The sequence below is a fragment of the Parasteatoda tepidariorum genome, chromosome 9 (assembly GCF_982258835.1).
Source record: "Parasteatoda tepidariorum strain Cologne lab strain chromosome 9, Ptep-v5.0, whole genome shotgun sequence".
NCBI classification, from domain to species: domain Eukaryota; kingdom Metazoa; phylum Arthropoda; class Arachnida; order Araneae; family Theridiidae; genus Parasteatoda; species Parasteatoda tepidariorum.
The window spans coordinates 78821250-78845229 of record NC_141763.1 but is presented as its reverse complement, the minus strand read 5'-3'; the positions used below and the strand labels follow the sequence as shown (position 1 = coordinate 78845229).

At 29.3% G+C, this 23980-nt stretch overlaps 1 protein-coding gene across 4 annotated transcripts in view; it reads right to left on the bottom strand.

Annotated features, from left to right (window-relative positions):
* LOC107440408 (uncharacterized) overlaps positions 1-23980 on the bottom strand; it is a 77622-nt gene that overhangs the window by 40458 nt on the left and 13184 nt on the right. For all 4 annotated transcript variants that reach the window (XM_071187155.2, XM_071187157.2, XM_043044576.3 and 1 more), the window contains exon 2: positions 5000-5148. In XM_071187155.2, the coding sequence (XP_071043256.2) occupies positions 5000-5049 (50 nt within the window). In that variant the 5' untranslated portion in view covers positions 5050-5148. The remainder of the gene's footprint in view (positions 1-4999; positions 5149-23980) is intronic.

The window sequence follows — 23980 nt, the reverse complement described above, 5'->3', positions numbered from 1 at the left end:
TTAAAGCATTATAGATCGCAATAAAAAGTAGTATGTTTCTATTGGGAAATATTATTAAACTAGCTCATGTCAGGCTTAAAAATTTGAATTTCCTTTTTTTTTTTCAGTTGCTCGTGAAAAAATCGAATGTAATAGCTCTAAATGCATTTGTTTTTTAGAAATGCAAGTTTTTTCTGCAACCTGATTCAAAACCTTGCTAAATCATTTTATACAATGTACTTCGCATTCAACTTCATCTGAATTTACGATTTCTCCAAGACAACATATTTAGTTGTGTTTCTGTGGAACCTCCATCATTACGAAATAATTCTTATTATTATTTCCTACCTCGTCTCATGCAGTCCGACCAGGTAGGAAAGCAAGTCCAATAAACCGTTGACTTTAAGCATCTCGATGACAAACAGAGAAGATTACAAAATAATAATTTATATGAACGCAGCTCGTGTTGCGCTTAGCATGTGCTTCCTTCTCATTATTAGAATTCCAGTCGTTGCATCTGGAGAAGGAAACTAATCTGAACATTTCCATAATAAGCAAAAGGTGGAGTTTCCTGTAAAATCAATTCCTTCTTTTCATGTATCTTTATAGAAGTTTCCAAACCATTTTTTGAACAAAAAACAAGTAATGAAAGAACAAAAAGCAAAACAAAAGCTATTTTTATATGGCATCATATTTAAAAGTAAATGTATTACTTAAGAGTTGCATATAGTTTTAATAGTCATGCTGGTTAAAATACAAGATAAATATAAAAACATTCCTTCAGCGGCCTGGTGAGGACCATGGAATCGTGGAGGTTAATGCTCCACAATTTCGACCCCAACTCCATGATTGTGTCACTGTGCAAATTCCATCTTCTCCAGATAATCAGTTACTCGAACCCTGGTTCTTCACAGTGACCGTTCAGAGCCCTAACCCTTTGACGCACATGAACTCCGATGTCCCTTATAAGTATATATATGTATCTGACTCACTAATTACTTGTAAAAATATATTTTGGTACTTTTTAATGAAAATAATACAGTGTAATGGATACTAGAAAAATCTGTTAGATTATCGGAAATATATTTGTTCAAAAATATTAAATCCAAAACAAAATATAGTTTGAAAAACAAATTCATTTTCATTCATATTCAAACCTTTATCAATAACTAATTTTGTAAATTTCAATGATGAATCACTGTTTCTCCTAGTTCTCAGTAACTGCAAATAAGCGCAAATTAGAAAAATTATTGTTCGGTAGAGAAAATTTTACACTGGTTTTTCTTGCATTATTTCATAACCATACATTATTAAAATACTTATTTTAATGTTTTTTTCTGCATTTTGACATAAATTAATACAAAAATAAATATTAATAAATATGAAAAATATGACTAATAAAAAGTCTATGTCAAAGGGCCTACCACTAAGCCATCACAACTCCAAGATAATTACGGGTATGACTAAATAAAAAAATACTAAACAAATTTGTATATATTTAAGCGTATTTGTACATATTTAAGCAATTTTATTACGCAAAACGGAAGATACTGTCACAGCATTATCAGCAAGACATATAGCAACAATATTAAAATAAATATCTGTGATACAAAATGAAAATTTCTTCCTTTCCCCTTATAAATATTAATACGTAAAGGCTTCCTCGAAAGGATAAAATAAAAATATGATTAACTGCTGCCAAATGTATCGGGAAAAGAACACCTAAATCAGCTATTAAAAGGCTGACTTAACGCTAATGATACAAAAATAAAAGATAAAAGGGTTTCCTGTCTTGGCAACATTCCATGCAGACCAGAAGAGTTTGCCGTAACTAAAAAACTTAGACAGGTGGGCGTCCTTTTTCTTTTTTCTCTCCTTGGTGTTTCTGTAAACAAGTGCTAAATAGATGCACAGGGACATCTGTGGTCTTACGTAAGCACTTGATTAAGTTTCTGATAATCAACGATAACAAATTTGTTGGCCAGTCTTTTGTTTGATTATTTCAATGTTCTGGGCTATTTTTTTTTAAACTGAAACATTGAAGAAAAAGAAACAAAAAACTGGAAAGTATAGTTAAAAATGTAAATAAATGAAGGGACAAATTAACTTCAAAGGGAAATATTTCAGTCAAAAAACTATGCAAACCAATTTAAAATGTAGAAAATGAAAGATGAAATCTTATAAAAATTTTAATTAATGATATGTATTAAACTTTTAAAATTTTGTCTCTGAAATGAAATGTGATACTAGTTTAATTTTAATTTGACTTAGAAAATGTTTCGCTTTACTGATATAATAATGTTCCTTAATAGTTAATAGCTGTTAATAAATAATTGCATTGATTATACAAGTTAAATACAAATCGTTATTTTATTAGTAATTCCTTTTTTAACAACTGTTACAATATTTGCATTCAAAAATGTTTATTGACTAAATGCTTTTTTTAGTGTAAAAGTATTTAATCTAAAATATAAATTGAATAAAAAATGTAAGTTAGTAAAACTTAAAATCATAACTATGAGCCAGATGTTTTTTCCAGCTTAGATAATTTTTAATGGCTTGTCAAAATCAAACAAAATTCCAAATATGCGTCGAAAATTGGTATCAAACTTGTTTATGACGCTGAAATTGTAATTTAGATCAATTAATTGCGTATAAGTAATACCAATTACCTAATTAATATATAGTTTTAACTTAATTTAAACCAAAAATTTTGGGAAAACTATTTTAAAATAGTTGAAACTGTTAAAATAATATGCTGCTAATGTAAATAAATATTAAAATAAAATATCTTTAACTATGTTTTAAAAATAAAAAAAACTTTTAGATATCAAATCTAATCTCAGGGCTTTTTCCTAAATCTTCAAAAATAATTTTGTTGCACAGCATTTAGTTAATGTGAAGATTAAAATAAAGAATAATATAAAATAATTTCAAATAGCAATTTTGAAATTTCGTCATCCATAACCTAAAATACTAAAATCAAATTACAGCTAAAACTCACATTACCTTTATTCCAGATCATGAGAAACAAGATCATAGAATAAACAAAAAAAATCTAAAAAAACGATAAAAAAATATCCCAACTAATTAATTAAATATAAACGGAGATTCAGAAAAATATCAAATATGTCAAAATGTATTTAATAAAAATATTTTTTTCAAAATTTTCTATTTAAATATTAGTGCAATTATATAAAAATAATTATTTTAAAAATAACCTTAATATTAAATAAATTATGTGTTATTGGTTGGATACAAACCTATTACAGGTTTTAAAAAAAATCATTACTAGTTTTAAAAAAAATGTGCTAAATTCCATTTTACCTTTTCGCGGAACACCATTTGGGAACCACTGCTCTTAGGTATCGTGATGAAATTTCCGAATTTCTCCACATATAACAAATTTATCACACATTATAAAATCATATTTTATTGTCAATTTTACCAAAATAATTGCCAAAGCGCTTCGGTAAAAATTACCGAGTTTTCGATGTTCCAATAGAGTCAAACATTTTACCCTATTCCGGTAGTTTTGATCATGACTTTTTCTCAGTGTACAAATAGTTTCCAAGCGTATTTATAAGTTCCAAACTGATTGTCTCTTAATTCACATAAATGTCACTTTTATGACCTTTTACCATACTGTTAAGTTATCAATTGATCTAAACTATTTTATTTATACATAATTATCATTCGGTAATAATAAACTGTGTTTTCTTCAATCAAATGGTATCAAAGAAACACCATAAATTGTCTTTTAAGTGTGAGCAATGATACAGAAAATATTTACAAGTTTGTATTAAGTGGAAGAATATGATAGTTGTTGTTATTTAAAAACATTCAAATTTCCAGATTTAAGTAGCACTTCCTCTGCCACCTGAACTATATTGCCGAAGGGGTAGAGGCGGGGAGGGAAAACTCTAAATATGCTTTTAATCTTTTTTATTTAATTTTCCCAAATAAACTAATGATGGATATTTACTCTATTTGATATTATCTTTTAATACACATAAAATACACGATCGCCACCCAATCATAATTTGACATTTAAAGCTAACGGTACTTCAGATTCTGTTATGCTTTTGCGAATATTACACCAATACAATACTGCAATCATCAGTTTTGGATAGGTAGTTAAATATTATACAGTAGCCTGTTTGTTTGTTTTTTAATTTTTTGATTAGTATCTTTATTTTCTTGCATTTAAAAAAATGTTTAACTTCATCCAAATAGGTTTTCAGTCGGTTAACTACAGTAAAACTAGATCTTAAAAAATCTGAAAACTGAGAAACGAGCACTTTTAATTTACACAAACCAAAAATCTCATCATTTTATTGCTTTAAAGTTTTGATGATAAATTCATAGAAGTTCTGAAAATTATCGAGCGCTATTTCTCCTAATCTAATAGAGCGATCCCTTTATTAAAGGTATTATACTGTATAATATTACCATATCATCAAATGTTTGTTAAGTGCAAAATATATCAAGAAAACACAAAACCAAAAATCGAAGATAGCGAAGGTAGAGACCTAAGAATATAGTTTAGTTGGAAATAGTTTCGTGGCATATTTGTACATTCCCAAATCATTTCTTTAAGCTCTCATAAATGCCACGTAACTTAATCTAAGCTCTCATAAATGCCACGTAACATGATCTAAGCTCTCATAAATGCCACGTAACATGATCTAAGCTCTCATAAATGCCACAAAACATGATCTAAGCTCTCATAAATGCTACAGAACTTTATCTAAGTTCTCATAAATGCCACATAGCATGATCTTTTTCTGTGCTTTTTCATATTCAGTTATAAATAAATTATTTTATTGATGCACATAAACTAATAATAGTAATGTTAATTCATTTGAGCAAATGAAAATTGCGGAGGAGCGTTATTCAGCATTTAAGTATATATGGAAAATGACTTTAATTCGCAGGACATCAAAATTCACTGCAATTACAGGCAAACAACACCCAAAGAAATGCAAAGATTTGAAACGAATTTTAAAAATTGACTCACCTTAAAACTTCAAGCGTTAGATCGGTTCCGCTTTTGTCTGCAATCTCCATTACTTGATCATATGTTAAGTTTTGGCTAGACTGATCGTTCACACTCAATACTAAATCCCCTTCTAAAAGATGTCTATAAGCTTTGCTCTTTCTCCTTACCTAAATAAAATTTAAAAACCAATTCTTAAAATGTAAATAAGTCTATTGATTAATATAATAAGTACGTTTATGCACATGTATCTCTATTTCCAAAAGATAGAAATTCAACGCCATATTTTCCAATGATTTTATTCCCTCGTAACTTCCACTTTATAAACAAAGATTATTCATTCATGGACGGCCATTTTCTACTTAAGTAAATATTACACTGAGAAAAAAAGTGCAGTCAAAACTACCTGAATGTGGTAAATTTTACTGTGTTTCTGGCTCTATGAGAACACCTAATTTTCAACGAAGCGCTTTGGTAATGATTTTGGCAAAAGTAACAATAAAATATGGTTTTATAATATGTAATAAAATTTGGTAAATGCGGTAAAGTTTGGTAGTTTTATAGTAATAACTTAGAGCAAGGCATTAAAACCATTTATTTGGCTAAAATTGATTTTTCTGATTTGTATTTTTTTACTAAATTGTGTGATAATAAACACTATAATTTTGAAAACCAAAGTTTCCAGTAAAGCCGTTAACATATCAACGGGAAAATTAACAAATGAATGGTTTGAATACCGTATATTTTGTTAATTATAGTTTTCTTAACCGGAAATGTCATTATCAGAAATTTCATAACTCTATGTACTTTTACTAGAATGCGACGTTTATATGGTTAAACGTTGAATCAAATTATCCTACTACTTACACTAACTTTTAAAGCATTATGAATTACTTTGACACATTAATGGCTGTTTTTATTTGAATACTTATTAAGGCTCCAACAAATTTGCACTAGAACTGATGGTTTAACGGTGAACTGTTCTGAGAGTTGTTAAACACACTATGTGCCATAGTGTGTTTAAGTAAAGGAATTTCTATCTGTAAGTTATTACCAAAAGGTACTTAACATACCTACTAAAGTGAACTCAAATATATTGATAGAAAAGGAAAAAATAGGTTCGGAAAAAAATCAAGAAAAATTGCTCCATTTTCTAACTACACGGGCTCTTCTCATTTTAATCTATACGGATCTCGTAAATCTACCCATGCATCTAAATAAAGGATATGGTATACATTGTGCTACATATATTGTGATGCGACAATAGGCTTTATACAGGGTGTTTATAAAGTCCCGGACCCATTGTGATGTTTAATAACTCATAAAATAATAAGGATAGATTAAAATTAATAACATAAATGGTTAGATAGACTCAAAAATTTTCATGACCCTTGTCAATGAACTTCGACGTGTGCCCCCTTCGTCGCACGGAGATTATCAAGTCGATAGTCAATTTCACGCCAGGTAGTGGCAAGCATCTCGGCATCCACAGAGGCTATTGCTGTTGTAATTCTGGCTTTTAGGTCATCAGTGTTCGACACGATCCTCTCGTAAACATAATCCTTCATAAATCCTCAAAGAAAAAAGTCCGGCGGCGTTATATCAGGTGATCTGGGTGGCCAACGAATTGGACCTCCTCTCCCAATCCATCTTTCTGGAAAATGGTCATTCAAAGAACTACGAACGATGATACCCCAATGAGATGATGCACCATCTTGTTGCAAAAAGACATGTGGCTGAAGCTCTTCTAGTTGTGGAAATACGAAGTTTTCCAACATGTCTAAGTATACGACTGATAAGACCGTCTTTTCAGTAAAAAAGAAAGGCCCTATGACTCGGTCGTGCTTTAGTCAACACCACACATTAACCTTTGGGGAATCCCTTTGTTCTCACGGTCTCCATGGGGGTTTTCAGATCCCCATATGCGCACATTATGGCCATTAATAATGCCAGAAACGGGAAATGCCAGAATTACAACCGCAATAGCCTCTGTGGATGCCGACATGCTTGCCGCTACCTGGCGTGAAATTGACTATCGACTTGATATTCTCCGTGCGACGAAGGGGGCACACGTGGAAGTTCATTGACAAGGGTCATGAAACTTTTTGAGTCTATCTAACCATTTTAATCTATCTTTATTATTTTATGAGTTATTAAACATCAAAATGGGTCCTGGACTTTATAAGCAACCTGCATATTTCCCAGCTTTTGAAATTTATTTAATTTTTTAAACTTATTTTTTTAATCTCATGTAGAGACGGTGATCATCAGTCCAGTTTTAGCGGTAGCTTCGGTAGCATCATTGAAATATTAAACATACTTTTGACCGTTTGAGATACACTTCAATTTGGATATCAAGAATAGATGTTTATTGCAGAGAAATGTATAAAATCGTTTAAGAGGAATTGATTTATTTATTAAATATAAAATTAGACTATGACCATGTTCAAAAAAAATAAAAATAAAGAAAAGAAGTCCCTTAAAGGGATCAAAAAAATCATTCCCAACGTTGAGAATTTCTGTTGCGATAGTTATACAACGGTTGGGACTGCTATCTTCACGCCAATAATTCCAAAATAAAAGTGAATGAATTGTTCCCAACTAACAGTTAAGAGCATGGGAAGAGATCCAAGGTTGGCGAATTATCGAAAGATAACACGGCCAAAAATAAAGCCAACCCCCCATAATCAATATTAAATTTGAAACCAATTTGGCGAAAACGAATTGTCAAAAAGACTGTGAAAATTTGTATAACCATGCTACTGAAACATTTTTGTTGTAAGAAATAAAGAATTAAGAGCTATAAATAGATTTTTGTTTTCGATTTAGTCGCGACATGAAATTAATGAGTCTTACATTAGTATTGAAATAAAAAGTTGGCCGTTACATTGCACTAATTATTAAGAAAAGAATCAAGTATTTTATATTCGCTTTTTATAAATTGTAATAAAAATTTAATTTTTTTAATTTAATTAAAATTTGATAAAGAATGATTGAAAAAATTAAGTTTAAGAAATTAAAGAAATTTTAAAAGCTGGGAAATTTGTTGTGCCGATTGTGGCATCGCATATACTAACCTGAAAAACAACGTAGTTAAAGCTCAAATCAAGCACAGAAATAGACAAAACTGTGTTTAATTTGTGCTTTATTCACGTTGTTAAAACATGTCCCCGTCCCGTTTTGAACTTTTTAATGGGCACTTTAGTGCTTATCCATAGTTCAAAACTAGTTTCATACATAGTTTTTAACCATGCATAGGCAATTTAATGCCCAATGTATGGCTGGAAAATATTCATTTTCTTAAACAATTTTTACAATATTTAAGAAAAGGGCATTTGATTAATATTTTTGCATAAATTGATTCATTATCGGCAAAAAGGTTAGGAAACTAAATTTGTGTTACTTTTAACTTATATGTCAAACATGTAAGAAAAATTTTAGCTTCTTTAATTACAAAAGTTGTTCTTATGGGATAAATTATGTTAAAATAATATATTTCAATTTTGTTATATTTAAAAAAGGTATTACAATCATTTAAAGCAAATTTCTACAAAACATTTTAGAACATGTTTATTTAGCTAAAACATGTGTTACTCCACAAGGCAACCTTGTCTGTATGACATATTTTTTTTAAAGAAAATTAACTTGGCAATCCCTTGGGATTCCAACCTCCAAAGGCACCTAATGAATCTTTATTTTTCTTGATAACTTGATTGCAAGCGCCAGATCTGCTGTGACCCACTTGGCAAGTAAATAGTCAACTCCAGAACTAAATGTGTTTGACAAGAGTAGAAAGATTTACAATAACCATTACTCTGGCTTAAATTATGGGTAAATTTCAACAAGCTAACAACATCGGCTTCTTAAATTCTTGTTTAAAACATTTCAGTTGAAAAAGAAAAACAAACTATTTCCCATTATAGTACTACCCTACGTCCCAAATTTTACAACCTAAACACTTTCGCTTGTTCTGTTTTCCTTTGAGACTCCAGATAAGTGATTTCTAGAACCTCTGCTTATTCATTCATATGTCTACCTAGTAAACATTTTTAAAAAAGGTCGCACGCGTGTCTTAAAGTCACTTGTTATGAAATACCACCAAAAACGTTAATATAATATGAAAAATCTCACACGAAGAAAAAAATTCTGGTGAAATTACCGCAATGTTTGGTAATGACATTTCCAGTGGAAAGAAAAAAGAAAAAAACACTTACTTTTGGTAATAAAGCTTAAGTACACGGTATTTAAACTGTAGGGTATCTACCACTACAAAATTACAATTATAATTCACTAGTATATAAGACATGTTAACTCAACTCTATGTCGGGGTACCTTTTCATAGATGACGGTTGACATGATCGACAACAACTACTCTCCTCATATTGGTGACCCGGACATGATGCGAACACGCGCCTATCATGACAGTAACGCCTACCTTAGCAGAAACGCCTACTTCGATGGATGGTCCACATTGAACAGTTGATTTGCTACTTGTGACTGCGACATTATCCACCTCCTCACGCTGTTGCTACTAACTCTCGATTAAAACACAACGTCGGCCTGCATACACTCGACTGCTAAAGGCATCACAGGAGTGACTACGACCATGATCTTAATACAGCTCTCATGACTAATGTTCAAAAACCCGGTGACCTTAATCCAGCTCTCCCGGTCTGTCACAAATACAGCAGCTAGAATCCATGTATCGAATTCTATCACAGATATAATTCTGGTGGGGGAGTACTGTAGGGTATCTACCACTACAAAATTACAATTACAATTCACTAGTATATATAAGACATGTTAACTCGACTCTATGTCGGGGTACCTTTACATAGATGACGGTTGACATGGTCGACAACAACTAGTCTCCTTACAAAACCATTCATTTGGTAATTTCAACGTTCGCATGGTAATGATTTACCGGAAATTCTGATATTCAAATTTTAAGCTCTTATTACCTCACATTTATTAACTGACAATTTAACAAAATAAATAGTTTTTACACCATGCTGTTAATCAGAGTTCCCCAAACTTTTTATCGCCGCGGACCGATCAACGTTAGATAATTTTACCGCTATCGGCTGAGAAAGGGGGGATAACAGTTGATTTTTTATATTTTAGATTGTTCTGATTCAATGGTTTTAATTTTATTGTGTTTAAAAATGCCTTCAAAATAAAATAAATCAAATGCACGGTATTGGTGCGGCTTTAGGTGAAGTTTCTCATCTCCTGTATGACCTCTCGTCCATGGAGAGTAGTACAAACCCGAGAAAAATACACCACAATAAATAAATTTGAAATAATTTAGGCTCGGAGACCACTGCTCCTAGGTTTCATGATAGAATTACCAAAATTTTATCACATATTGTAAAACCATATCTTATTGTTAATTTTACAAAAGTACTTCGGTAAGAATTTTTTCGCGCTCCCATCGAGCCAAAATCACGAAAAATTTTAACCCTATTCTGTAAATTTGACCATACTTTTTTCTAAGCGCACTATCTTATTTTATTCAAATTATGCGAATCCTAAATATCTTCATGTATAAGGTGACCCGTAAAGACCACCTTTAATATGTATTTTTAGAACTCTTACTGAAAATAAAAACAAAGAAATATGCGCATTGGGAGACGCAAATAAATTTTTTTAATTGAATAAAAAAACAAATCGAAAGTAATCGAAGTCTGACAAATCACAGAAGAGAAAGGTAAATGTAAAAAAAATCTAAACAGATTTGATGGGAGATGAAACTTGAATGGGTTTCTTTTAATTTTCTTTCAATTCCTCTCTATTTTCTCCAGCAGTCAAACCTGTCTTGTTGTTTATTACATTTGCCCACCGTTACTATGATTCGATACGTGAAAGGCTTTCAGGTTGGATTTTTCAGTTTTGTAAAAAGTGATGTGAGAAATATCTTTGCTATAAATTTTATGTTATCTTCAAAAAATAATTAATTTTTTTAATTAAATTTTTTTATAAAATAATTATTAATTTTTTTAATGATAAATTGATTTAATAAAATTAATTAATTGTTATACATTTTATGTCATTCATCCATTTATTTATTTATTTATTTTGCTGATAAGTTTTAAGTTCTCAAGTTTTAATTTGAAATATATTTTTAAAAAAAACATCATTTTTTCAATTTTACCTTAAACTAAAAAGAATTTTAAGTCTTAATTTAAGTCTTGATAAAAAATTTTCATTTCTTAAAATATTGATTAATCTTCCGACACCTGTTTTTTTTTTTACTAAATCTCGTAACAAATTCTATGGTTTTTATTTCCAATAAGAATTTAAAAACATACAACAAGCCCACTAAATGAAGATCTCAAATAATTCGAATATTTTATTTCAATTTACAAATATTTAATAATAAATAAAATGGAAATTATTTTTACAAATATTTTGCAGATGAGAGAAATATTCTCAGATTACTTGTTTATTTTTTTAATATTACCTAAATTGATTTGTTTATTTTTTACTTGTTTCAATTGAATTTAAACATTTACTAGTTTATTCTTTGAATATTACCAAACTTCATAAATATTTAATAAAGGCTATACAAAAATTTTACTTAAAAAAAGTTTCTATGATTATCTCAAAATATTTGTAGTAATCAAGTATTAGCAATTCTATCATTTCTTAATGTAATAATTTGTATATCTAATACTTGTTCGTAACTGAGAGAAACATTCTCAATTCACTTGTTGATTTTATTGAATATTACTAAACATTTAATAAATGCTGTACAAACATTTTATATTAAAAAAAACATGTTTTTATGATTATCTCAGAACTCTGTAGTAACCAATTATTAGCAATTCTATGATTTCTTAATGTAATATTTTATATATCTAATATTTTATTTGTAGATAAGAGAAACATTTTCAGTTTACTTGTTTATTTTATTGAATATGACTTAACTTCATAAACATTTTATAAATGCTATAGAAACATTTTATTTTAAAAAAAATATGTTTCTACAATCATCTTAAAATATTTGTATTAATCAAGTATTAGCAATTCTATAAGTTCTCAATGTAAAGAGAATATCACACACTGAAGAACAGTTAAAAATAGACAAATCTTTTTCTTCAAGTAGAGGAAACAGAGAACGCCATAAAGCAAATTTTCTTAGTGTTTTACGTAAGAAGTAAAATGGGTCCGATTGTTTTGACTGCAGAGATTTTCCATGCTTTAAAAAAAGAACTTGGCAAACTCCCTGAATGAATTAAAGAAACTTCTTGTTCAACTTAATTCATTGTCGAAAACAATACTTGAATGAGAAATTTGACACTCCGCCATTCATTTTACTTTTCACACATTATGGTAAAACAATATGGAAGAATTGCCATACAGTGTATAGTAATGACAGTTCTGATTTTAAAAAATCATAATTCTGGTTAATAAAACCAAAATGTACGGTATTTAAACCATTCTTTTGTAAATTTTTCCTTTCGCATGGTAATAATTTACCGGAAATTCTGATTTTCAGCATTATTACAGTTCACATTTAGTAAAAATTCCAAAACTTAAATTCAATTAAAAAATATAAATGGTTTTCATACCAAGATCTATGCCAAGCTCTATCAACAAAATATCAATTTTCACAATATTTAACAAATTTTATAACATGATATAAAATCACATATTATGAAATCCCATATTATCACATATTACAAAAATCGTTAGCGAAATGCTTCGATAAAATTAATGAGCCTTTTGGTGTTCCCATAGAGCCAGAAACATGGTAAATTTTACCATATTCTGGTAGTTTTGTCAATACTTTTTTTTTCAGTACACTTCTTCGACACTTGAAATTTAAGAAATTGCGTGTATAACACGTTTGCTTATAGTTATATATGTTATATATGCTACATATATATATATATATATATATATATATGTACATGTTCTATACTATACTTGTGCTTGTATACTTGTGCGATATACTTGTACTATATATATATATATTGTTGATGCTATATATGCTATATATGTTATAACATATATTGATTTATTAGTTCATCACGTTATTTTTTTTATTTTGTAGCATTTAAAGGTTTCTTGCTTTTAACAATTAAATGAATAGTTAAAACCAAGGGCCAACTACAAAACTTCAAAATTTCTTGGAACTAGAACTAGTTTCGAGGAACCACTTGCAAGCAAATATTCAGTATTTTACACTTTTTAAAAAAGAACTAAATTTTCCATAAAATTTTGGATGCCAGCTGCAATATTTCAGACACGTGTCTACCAAGATTTGTAAACTACTAGCTACAAGTATATTCATTCAAAAAATTTACAGTTCGGGAGCTTTAATTAGAACTAAATTTAAATTAGAGCTTTAAAATATATTTTTATTTAAATGCTAAATTTTTACAACACAAAAAAGTTTACAGAATTAAAAAAATATTAACAATGGAATAAATTGGGTAATTATTTCAATTTTAATGACCCTTTCGGAGCTTTTAATCTTATTATTTTTTATGAACTATGAAATCAAGTCAATCTTTAAAATAATTCTTAAATTCAAATAGTTAAGCTGTGTTTTTTAAGGTACAAATTCTAGTAAATTTGTTTACAAAATGAATTTCAGATACAGAAGGCACTGTATCCCCTCCCTGGGGAAGCGGAGAAGAAATTACTTTTAATTAATAACTTTTAAGCTAAGAATTGTGACTTTTAATTCATTTTTTTTTTTTTGGATTTAATGGTCATTCGCAATTATTCGATGATTTCGCTGAATGTGATATGAACAATTTGCATACTTATCATTACTCTTTATTGCTCATCGAATTTAATGTCTCGTTTATTATAAACTCAAAAATTTTTTATGGATATCAATAGAATAATAAACATTTATCATAAATTATATGTTTGTTTGCTTGCATGTGATAACCTTGTAAAATGTATCTATTTTTAACATAAAAGTAATGAATTAAAAAACATGGTGTCTTTAAATAAATTTAAAATTTTTAGACAACTTAGTGCCCGTTTCTGTCCGGATACATATAAGTTACATATCCGGACGGAAGTGGGATAGATAGATAAATAGATAGATAGACAGATGGATGTTATTAACTATGAAATCTTTGATAAATTTTCAAAATACAAAAAAGAGCAAAAATAGGAAGGTTAGTTTAGTGAAAGAATAACATTTTAAAAGCATTTTTAACATTCTCTGAAAAAAATGCTTGAAGAATTTTTAGGCAGATTTCACAATTGTCTTTGTGCGCCCCTGCATGAAACTACAAGAAGATAGGAAACTAAAATTCAATAAAATTAGTTTTTATGTCTTATTTTAGTTATTTCAATTAGTACTGAAAGAACACTTAGGGTCAACACATTTCGAAACAAATAACAGTAATATTATTTATTTAATTAAAGAATTATTGTAAGTTAACTTATTCATTATTCTTTATTTAAAAGTTATTGTGAGTAAATTCATTCATTATTCTTTATTTAAAGATAATTGTAAGCAAATCTTTTCTTTATTCTTATTTAAAGATTATTGTAAGTAAATTTAGTAATTATTATTTATTTAAATATTAATGTAAGTAAATTAATTCATTAGTCCTTATTTAAAGATTATTGTGAGCAAATTTATTAATTATTTCTTTGTTTGGAGACTATTGTTAGTAAATGTATTCATTATTCTCTATTTAAAGATTATTTTAAGTAAATTTATTCATTAAGCTCTACTTAAAGATTATTGTTAAATTCATTCTTCCTTATTTAAAGGTTATTATAAATAAATTTATTTATGATTACATAAAAAAAAATTTCTTCGTTTAAAACTCTAGTTATGTGTTCCGCTTTATTTCGCATAATCACTTTTGAAATCGTCTTGAGAGATAAGCAAGATGAATTTATTTCCAAGCCAATAGAAATTAAAATATTTTTTATTACTAAGACTAATAAAAAGATGTTCCCCATTCAAAGCTTATCATTTTTAAAAAATATGATGATCATTTTAGAAGAATTTTGAGTGAATATTAAAGGCAAAATTATTTGAAATAAATAAACCTAGAAATATTTAGTGGACAAATTTTTTCCAGCAACAGTTGAAACAGATATTCTTCTATTGAAAGCACATGCGTTTCTCATTGGAAAGAATGCACTACTATTTAGAGAGAAAAACCACAACTATTCCTTTGTTTCCGCAATTCCGAAGCTAAACAATTTAAACTCTGATTAAAGAACTTTCCGCTGCTAATCAATCTAATGGAAGCTAATTTTATAACTTATTGTTGATTGTTTTATTCCGTATAAGGCAGTCATTTGAGTTACTCATTAATGACAAATAAACGAAGCGTTAAAGGAAAGTTAACAAGGAAGTTGAAATCATTCATTACTACTGATTCATTCTTTTTGCTATTAACTTTCAGGAGTCTGTCCAGACATTTTGTGAAAGGTCCGTTTTTGCGAAATTGTGAAAAAATTACTCGTAATTTGTGAATATAAAATAAACGTTAAGTCACATTCTTTCAACCAGGGTCCGCTTTTGTGAATTTGTGCAAATTGGTTCCGTTGTTACAAAAAAGCTTTTTCAGGGATTTTGTTAAATTGTAAAGACATACAAAACTATGCTCAACACTGTAAAATCGTAATTAAAAAATTTAAATTTTAAAAAATAAACAGCAATTGCAGCTACTAAATTAGCGATGCAACTTATAAATATTTGATATTTAGCCTATATTGCTGAAGGCAGAATTTTCATTTCAGACGAATAAAGGAAAAAGCGTCTGCGGAAGACAAAATTTAGTTCGTTTACATCTGTCTTTCTTCCCCCCCCCCTTCCTGAGAAGAGTTTATTCGATTAACAAAACAATAATGAAGATAAACAAATTTGTGAAGGGAACGATTAAAAGATAAATTATTTTGTGAAGGGTCCGTTTTTAAGTTAAAATATTTTTTGAAGGGTCCGTTTTTATGAAAGGATATTTTGTGAAGGGTCCGTTAACGTCCCACATTTCTTCTAAACAGACCCCTGACTTCATATTAGAAATGCAGTCTAATAACAAAATAATTGTCTAACGTGAACTATATTTAATATTTGTTTTGCGATTTTAAAACTTTAGTCCTGTTGTAATTTTAAAATTTATAAGAACTTATCACCCATAAGTTTTATAAGAAATGTGTTAGAAAGAGCTTTCAGTTTCTTCCTATTTATCGGACTCTTGAAATAAAATTCGCTTCATATTTTCTAGGTTAAATAAATATCGACTACGATTAGTGCACTTAAGAAAAATTAATTAAGCTTTTCAAAATTACTAAACTGGAAGAAGATATACTTTTGCAACCGATATACAACCGATCTGCACTGTAAAAAAATTCCAGATCAAATTATAGTACCGGCACTCAGCTTGCCAATACTTTTTACCGGAAACATGTTATGGAAGAAGAAATTTAATATACTGTAATTTTTACAGTAATTATAGTGAAATAATAATTAAATTACTCTGATGAAATAAATATTGCTGTAAAATTTATGGTATAATATTTTACTGTAAAAATGCATTTTACTGTAAAGTGGATTTTACGGATGATGCACCCAAAGTGACGATACTTTATACCATGATTTTATCAAGAATGGTTCACAGTGTATTTAATTTTACTTTTAAAATTAATATTAAAGAAATTTTTCTAAAGAATTAAAGATTAAATGATATTTTTTAGAAACCTGAAACTAAAAATATTTTCCCTCAAACAAACTTATTATCGTCTAATGTTGAGGTCAGTTTATATGTTTGAGAAATATTGTCTCTTAAGATCAATTATGAAACCATTAAAGAGAAAAAAAATCAATTTAACATAATAAAGAAACTAAACCTTAACTTTTACTATACACATTTGTTTATCTTAGTGGTATATGTTGTTTAAGTTTATGCAGTTGGTAAAAAGTAGAAAAAAATACAATTACAAAGGAAATTTATCCTGATTTTTATAATGTTTTCCCTTAAATGAAATTATTATCGGTCTAGGTGGATCTTGGTTAACAGGTTACCAAGGTTACCAATTAGGAATAAATCAGTAACATTTGATTTAACTCTGTTACTAAAATTAATTTAATAAAATAAACCTTTGCAATACATCTATAAACGGTCTATTTTACTTAATTTTTTAAAAAAATTAGTAAACAAAAAAGAAACTTATGTAATTTTTTTTCAGAAGATTTATTTCCTTAAAATTTGAGACATTTTTCCTTACATAAAATTAACATGCTCTCATGCGTGCACTGTAAGAAATTCCGGATCAAATTCCGGTAAAAAATATACCGGCACTCAGAAGACTAGTACTTTTGACCGTGAAATTCATTTTTACCGAAACACGTTGCGGAATAAAAATATGATATACCGTAATTTTTACAGTAATAATTTGTGTAAAATATCTGAATCACCTTAATTAAATGAATATTACTGTAAAAATTGCGATATAATATTTTACGGTAAAAACCGGATTTTACTGATGATGCACCTAAAAGGGCTGGTATTTTATAACGCAATTTGATCCGAAATTTTTTACAGCTTACAGTAGAAGATAAGTTATTCCACACGATTTTGCGATAACAGCGTACGGAATACAAAATAATCAATTATTTAGAGAGAAAAAATCAACACCTATACAATTAATCATCACTACCCCTATACAATTCTTAATCATTTTAAACCTTTTTGAGGTTTCATAAATAGATATGATATACCGTATCAAAATAAAAATATTATATGCCGTAATTTTTAAGGTAATAAGTTGTGTAAAATTAATGAATCACCCTAATTAAATAAATTTTACTGTAAAAATTACTATATAATATTTTACGGTAAAAACGAATTTTACTGATGATGCACGTAAAAGGGCTGGTACTTTATACCGTAATTTGATCCGAAATTTTTTAGAGCTTACAGTTGAAGATAAGCTATTCTACACGATTTTGCGATAACAGCGTACGGAATACAAAATAATCAATTATTTAGAGAGAAAAAATCAACACCTATACAATTAATCTTTACTTCCCCTATACAATTCTTAATCATTTTAAACCTTTTGAGGTTTCATAAATAGAACTTTCTATTCTGAGTTCCTCCCTCACATCAAATCCCCCGTGTTTAGATCGAATATCGCTCACTCGGCATATTTTAGTTCCAAAGACGTTACGGTAGACAAAACAGGGAGCTTTGAACGTTCCGCATTCCTCACTTTAGACTTCCCGTCTAGAAACTATTCGAGTAAAATTTTAATATTCGTCAATGACGAAACAGGACTATGTATCAAGTTATTGCAACTCTCGTTAAATGCGATGTGATTTTATTACTGTCAAAAAGTTGAAACATATTCAACTTTATTCAATTTATTATTCAGTTTTTTTTCTCGAGTCAACCACCGCCATATTAAAGAATGTTTAAGAAATGTCCTTTTAGATTAATTATTAAACGAGAACAGGGTGCGTAGCCAAATTGTTCAACAAAAAATAAGCACCTTTTAAGCACTATTCAAGCACTCAAAAAATATTTTTAAGCACCTTAAAAAAATATCGTAATTAGACAGGGTTGGAAAGTTTTTGACAATTGACGGTTTTATCTTGTTTTTACCGTCATGTCAACAAAAAAAACCTTTTGGCATTGTTTTTGACAATTGTCAAAAATCAAAAAATTTTGAATTATGTAAAACGAAGGGCGTTTTCATGTACTACGGACTGACAATACGCCGAAATAGATTGGGGTTGATTAATTGTGAAAACGTTGAGTAGAACAATGTGAACTGTGTCTTTTTGTATAATTCGAAGCGAAAATCAACATAGTAAAGGAAAAATCTCATTTTTGGAAAAGGGAAAATTAAGCTCTTTTTAAAAACACCCAAAGAAAAAAGCACCTTTAAGGGCTTTAAAAAAACAAAAATCGGAAATAAACACCTTTAAGCACATTTTAAAAACGCTACGCACCCTGGAGAAGTGACATTAATTTTTAAAAAATTTAATTAAGCATAGTAAAAACACAAAATTGAAAAATTCAGCCATTGCAATGAATATATGTTTTCGCTTACAAAAATCGTAGCTAACTTGTGGACTACAGTTAAGGATCCACAATTTTTTCAGGCCCCTATTAGGGTCTCTAAAGTTTATGAGGAGAAGACAGCCCTGCAAAAAAAATTTATTCTTTTTACAGACTTTCTCTGTATATTTAACGGTTTGAGGTTATTTTGATAACTAAACGGATTTCCTCTGTTTTTCATCCTAACCATTAATAGATAAATGGACCCTAATCATAAACGGAACATAGTGGAAATATATAATGAACATGGTTATGAAGAGATGCTCTTAACCGTAGAATTACGCTTACTATTGCACAGCTGTAAATTCTATAAAAAACGGAAACATATTTTTTAAAGAAAAAGAAACTATTTAAAGATAATTACAGATTTTTTTCCGTTTTTAATCATTACCCGTTTGCTGTAAAATATTCCCTTTTTTTTTTACTGACTTTTTTCCTATATTTGACGGTTTTAGACCGTTTTTCAAGTAACAGTTTCTCTCTCTTTGTCACCTTAATCATAAACGAATTAAAACTGTCAATTCAAATTCTAGTTTTTGCTATGCAGATTTACTTACCGAACGATAACTCAACCTTTTTTTTTCAAAATCATTTTGCGATTATTTTCTATACTTGCTCTTATTTTTCAGTAATTATCTTATGGTTTTAAGCATCGTGTAAATGAATCTGAGATTCGATTTTATTGCCAAATTGATTCTCTACCTGATAATTATATTTCATCAGACATATTTTTTAGTAAGTTGAGTTGCCAGATATTTTTATACGAGTGGGCTTCCATGGTTTCAAACGTATTTAAACTTTAATATTATTTCAGGTAGGTACTTTATTTACGTCGCACTAGAAGTGCATAATGGGCTATTGGCGACGAGCTGGGAAGCAACCCTGAGCATGATCCGAAGACATGCCATTACAATTCTGATGACTCTTCTGCTTTGGTAGCCCGACGACCTGCGCTAGAAGTCTAGCACTTTAAGGTAGAACAGTTTAACGAGAATCAATACCACACCCTCGGTCCATACGCAGGCTGATCAAAGTGGTCACCCTTCCGCTTCCTGACCGGAGACAGTGATGCTTGACTTCGGTGTTCTACTGGGAACCGTGTCTTGACGATCAGTCCACTGTGGGACAATATTATTTCAATAATTAAGACTTTAAGATAAAAATAGTATAAGACTTTTTTTTCATACTGCCACACTGAACAGACTGCTGAGCGCTCACCTCCCAATGAAGCCAACAGAAATTCAATTCAAATCCCAGTAAGCAAAGTAAGCAAATTTTGTAAGTTCTTTTCTCTTGTAAAAATATCGCAAGTTTAATTTTTTAAAAAAGAGGGATTCCACTTATTTTCTTTTCATGTGATTTTTAAAGTTAGTGAACAACGGTGGCTTAGTGGTTAAGGCACTGGACTGTCATTGTGAAGAGCTGGGGTTCGATTCCCAGTGGCGGCTTAAAGCCCCCACAGCTTCAGACTGATGAGTACCTGCCGATCAGGGAGGTAAAGGCGGCATGTGCTCAGTGCTGATCACATTTCCCCAATCATGCCGTTGAGCACGAAATTATGGAGTATTACCTCCATTATACAGATGTTACTGTATGTAACATTTGTTAATTCATGCAGGATTATTTTTAGTGTTATTAGATATTTGACACTTAATTTATTGTTAACAGTAACTATTTTTATAAAAAAGTTAGTTTTAAAGAAATTTTTATTCTTTTCATATTTCTGAAAAATAGCTTATCCAAATGATGCAGTCGTCATGTTGTGCGAAAAAAAAATTTTAAAGTCATAATAAGTCCTACAGGCTAAATGTGAATTGAAATTAAATAATTTTCGATGATTGAGGAGTAAATTGAAAAATTTCATTATTTACTTCACTTATAACAAATTAATGTTTTACAATACTGAACACAGTAAAAATAAAACACTGTACTATTAGAAATAAAATTGTTATGTGGCATATAAAATTAATCAAATATATTATGTTTAGATTTAACAGAATAATGTTTGAAAATAAATTTCAGTTTTTTCATGAGTAAGTGTAATATTTCTTTTTTTACATCAGATTTCAAAATGCGATTAATATAAATTAAATTAAATTCATATCATACGACACACATAATTTATTATAAATGCTAAATAATTTATTATTAATTATTTAATCATAATTTGATGAAATATAAGTAAATCAAATATATCAATTGATAATAAATAAAAGAAACTTCACTAATACATTACTTATATCTAAATATAAGTTATGCTAAATTTTGTTTTATTTTATAACCGTCGTTGAACAGCCTACCCAATTTTGGGTTTACGACTACCAATGTGCAGCTCCGTTGCTTTGTAATTTTGAACCCAATCCAGAAGACAAGGGCACTTTTGGATCAACTATTGGGATATATTTCAACTTCGTGGAAGACCCGCATTTGCGGTAAATGGAGGGCCAAACCTCGAAAATCTCTCACAATTTACCCTAATGACAAGGGAACACTAACCCATGATCCGTCTACCACTGAGGATATCTTTCGCCAGCACTGTGGTCGGTGCCAGCCGTGTGCGAAATTCATATCGCCCAGCAATTGCTGGGATTCGAACAAGGTTAATTTCATTGGAAAGCGAGTGCTCGATTCCCTGATTTACCACGGCTCTAATCGAGTGATACAAATAAATACATATAAATACATATATATATAAATATATATATATATATATATATATATATATATATATATATAAATACATGCATATATAAATACATAAATATAAATACACATATATATAAATGCATGCTTATGTATAAATGCATATAATTTATATTATATAAAACGCTAATACGTTTTAATTGATAGGCTTCGGTGCGCAAGAGCACGTAGTGCGCATCATATGTCTAATCGGGTGAATTCTCACCGAATTATCAAAAAAATTCTTACAAAATTATCTTCATCGAAGCCGATGCTTTACATCCGGCGTTCAGAATTATATCATATTGTTTTACAACACATGGTTTTAGCCCTCTGGTGGGAAAGACTTTAAAACAAAACTTACAACAGTTACTATTCTCAACAACTGAAATTTAGAATAGTGAGATTAAGAAAAATATGTGAACTGTTTGGAATTTCAAATTAATATTGAAATGCACAGGTTTAGAATTTTCTACAGTGAAAAATTTTCAGAACTTCAGTGTTCAAAAAAGTATACAAAAGCTAGACGTTAAGAATGTATCCAATAAGCGAGCAAAGCGAGCATCGGATTGCGAAGCAATCCGAAATGAACTGCGAAAGCAGCTCCGGGGGTTGGCGAGCGTCAGGGAGCAGGGGGTAAAGCCTCCTAGTTTAAGTATATAATTTGAATTGATATTATAGATATATCTCATGTATTGACCTTGATTTCTGAGAAACTTTCCATATCATCAAAATAAAGAAATCAATTTTAAGTCATCTTACCACAGGTCTATATTTATCAAATATTTAGAAAATATTCCCTTTTTTTAAAAAAAATCCCATTTTAACTGTTGATTTTTACTCCTTTAAATGCCTGCTTGTCATCTCTTTTCACCAACGCTACCATCATTTTATACATTTTGAAAACGTGCACCATGTTGACTCTTTATGACAAAAAAAATAAGACGATAATGGGATTAGAGAGACGTAATAAATATCTACCATTTATTATATTTCGCAAACTATTCATTTAAATTTACTATACATTTTATTCATTTAAATTTACTAGAGACTATATTCTTCAAGAAAAAAAAATTCTATCTTTAGATCAGGACAGCAAACACCATAAATCATCATTCTAATTTTATCCATCTCATCTACCTCTGCTTTTTATTACTCAAGATAATCATTTTTGAATCTGGCTGATTTATTAGACGTTAATAGCGAGGTGCGGTTTTGAAGAAGTGAACTTAACTACAAAGTCTCTCTTTGGCGGCGTGTGTCATTTTAAACAGCTTTTAAATGTAATTTCTTCCATAAGTAAACAGCTGTCACTAATCCCAAAGAATTAATCTTTTCAATATCCATTCCACCCTTCAGAATGCTTTGGCAAAGTCCCTCATTGTTTGGCAGCTATTCTGAAGATTCAGCAACCAAAGCGTAGGTGGTAGATGATTTTGGATATTCTTCAGATACAAATCCTAACGAGGGCCATGAACCTTTGGTGGTTAACAAATAATCTTTGTTCTTAAAACAACTCATGCCTTGGTTAACGTTAGCTAATAAGTCTAGTTAAATGCAACATCTTTTCTGTCGCCAAGCTCGTCGCTGAAGATATATTTTTTGTTGACATTTCATCCATTCAAAATGCATCTATGCTGTATTAAGAAACCCCGATAGAGAAAAGTCTTTATATTGAAAAGTTTCATTATAAGTACTGTATTCATAATCTGTACAATTTTTTTCTAAAAACAATATTCGCAAAAAAGGAAATATAAAGATTCTTTCTGAAAGGAAAAGTCTTAGAAAAGTCTCCCCTGAAGAATTGAGTTTCTTCCAACCAAAGTGAATAAATTAGAAGATTTCTTCAAACAACAAAAATATCAAGCATTAAAATATTTTTAAACTGCTTAAGATTTCAATCCAGTTTAAATAATAGTACTAATGTCCAAGATATTAAATACATCATTTTAAATAAACATAAACTAAAAATAGGAAGGGGAAATAATTTTATTGAATTTCTTAAGAAATTTTTTAAAAAAATGTTGCTTCTTTCAGTAACTAACTCATAGTAAAACCTACTTTTTTAGTTATCTAAAAAACGTAAAAAAATCATAATCCTATGTTACAAAAACAACTACGAGTAAATTACCATATCCCACACGTATCATGTTTACCCTTACAAAACACATGTTAAAATCATGATTACAAATACCACAGAAATGTATATTATAAAATAGTTTTAGGCATGAACATTCAAATTAACTCTTAAATAACATGATAT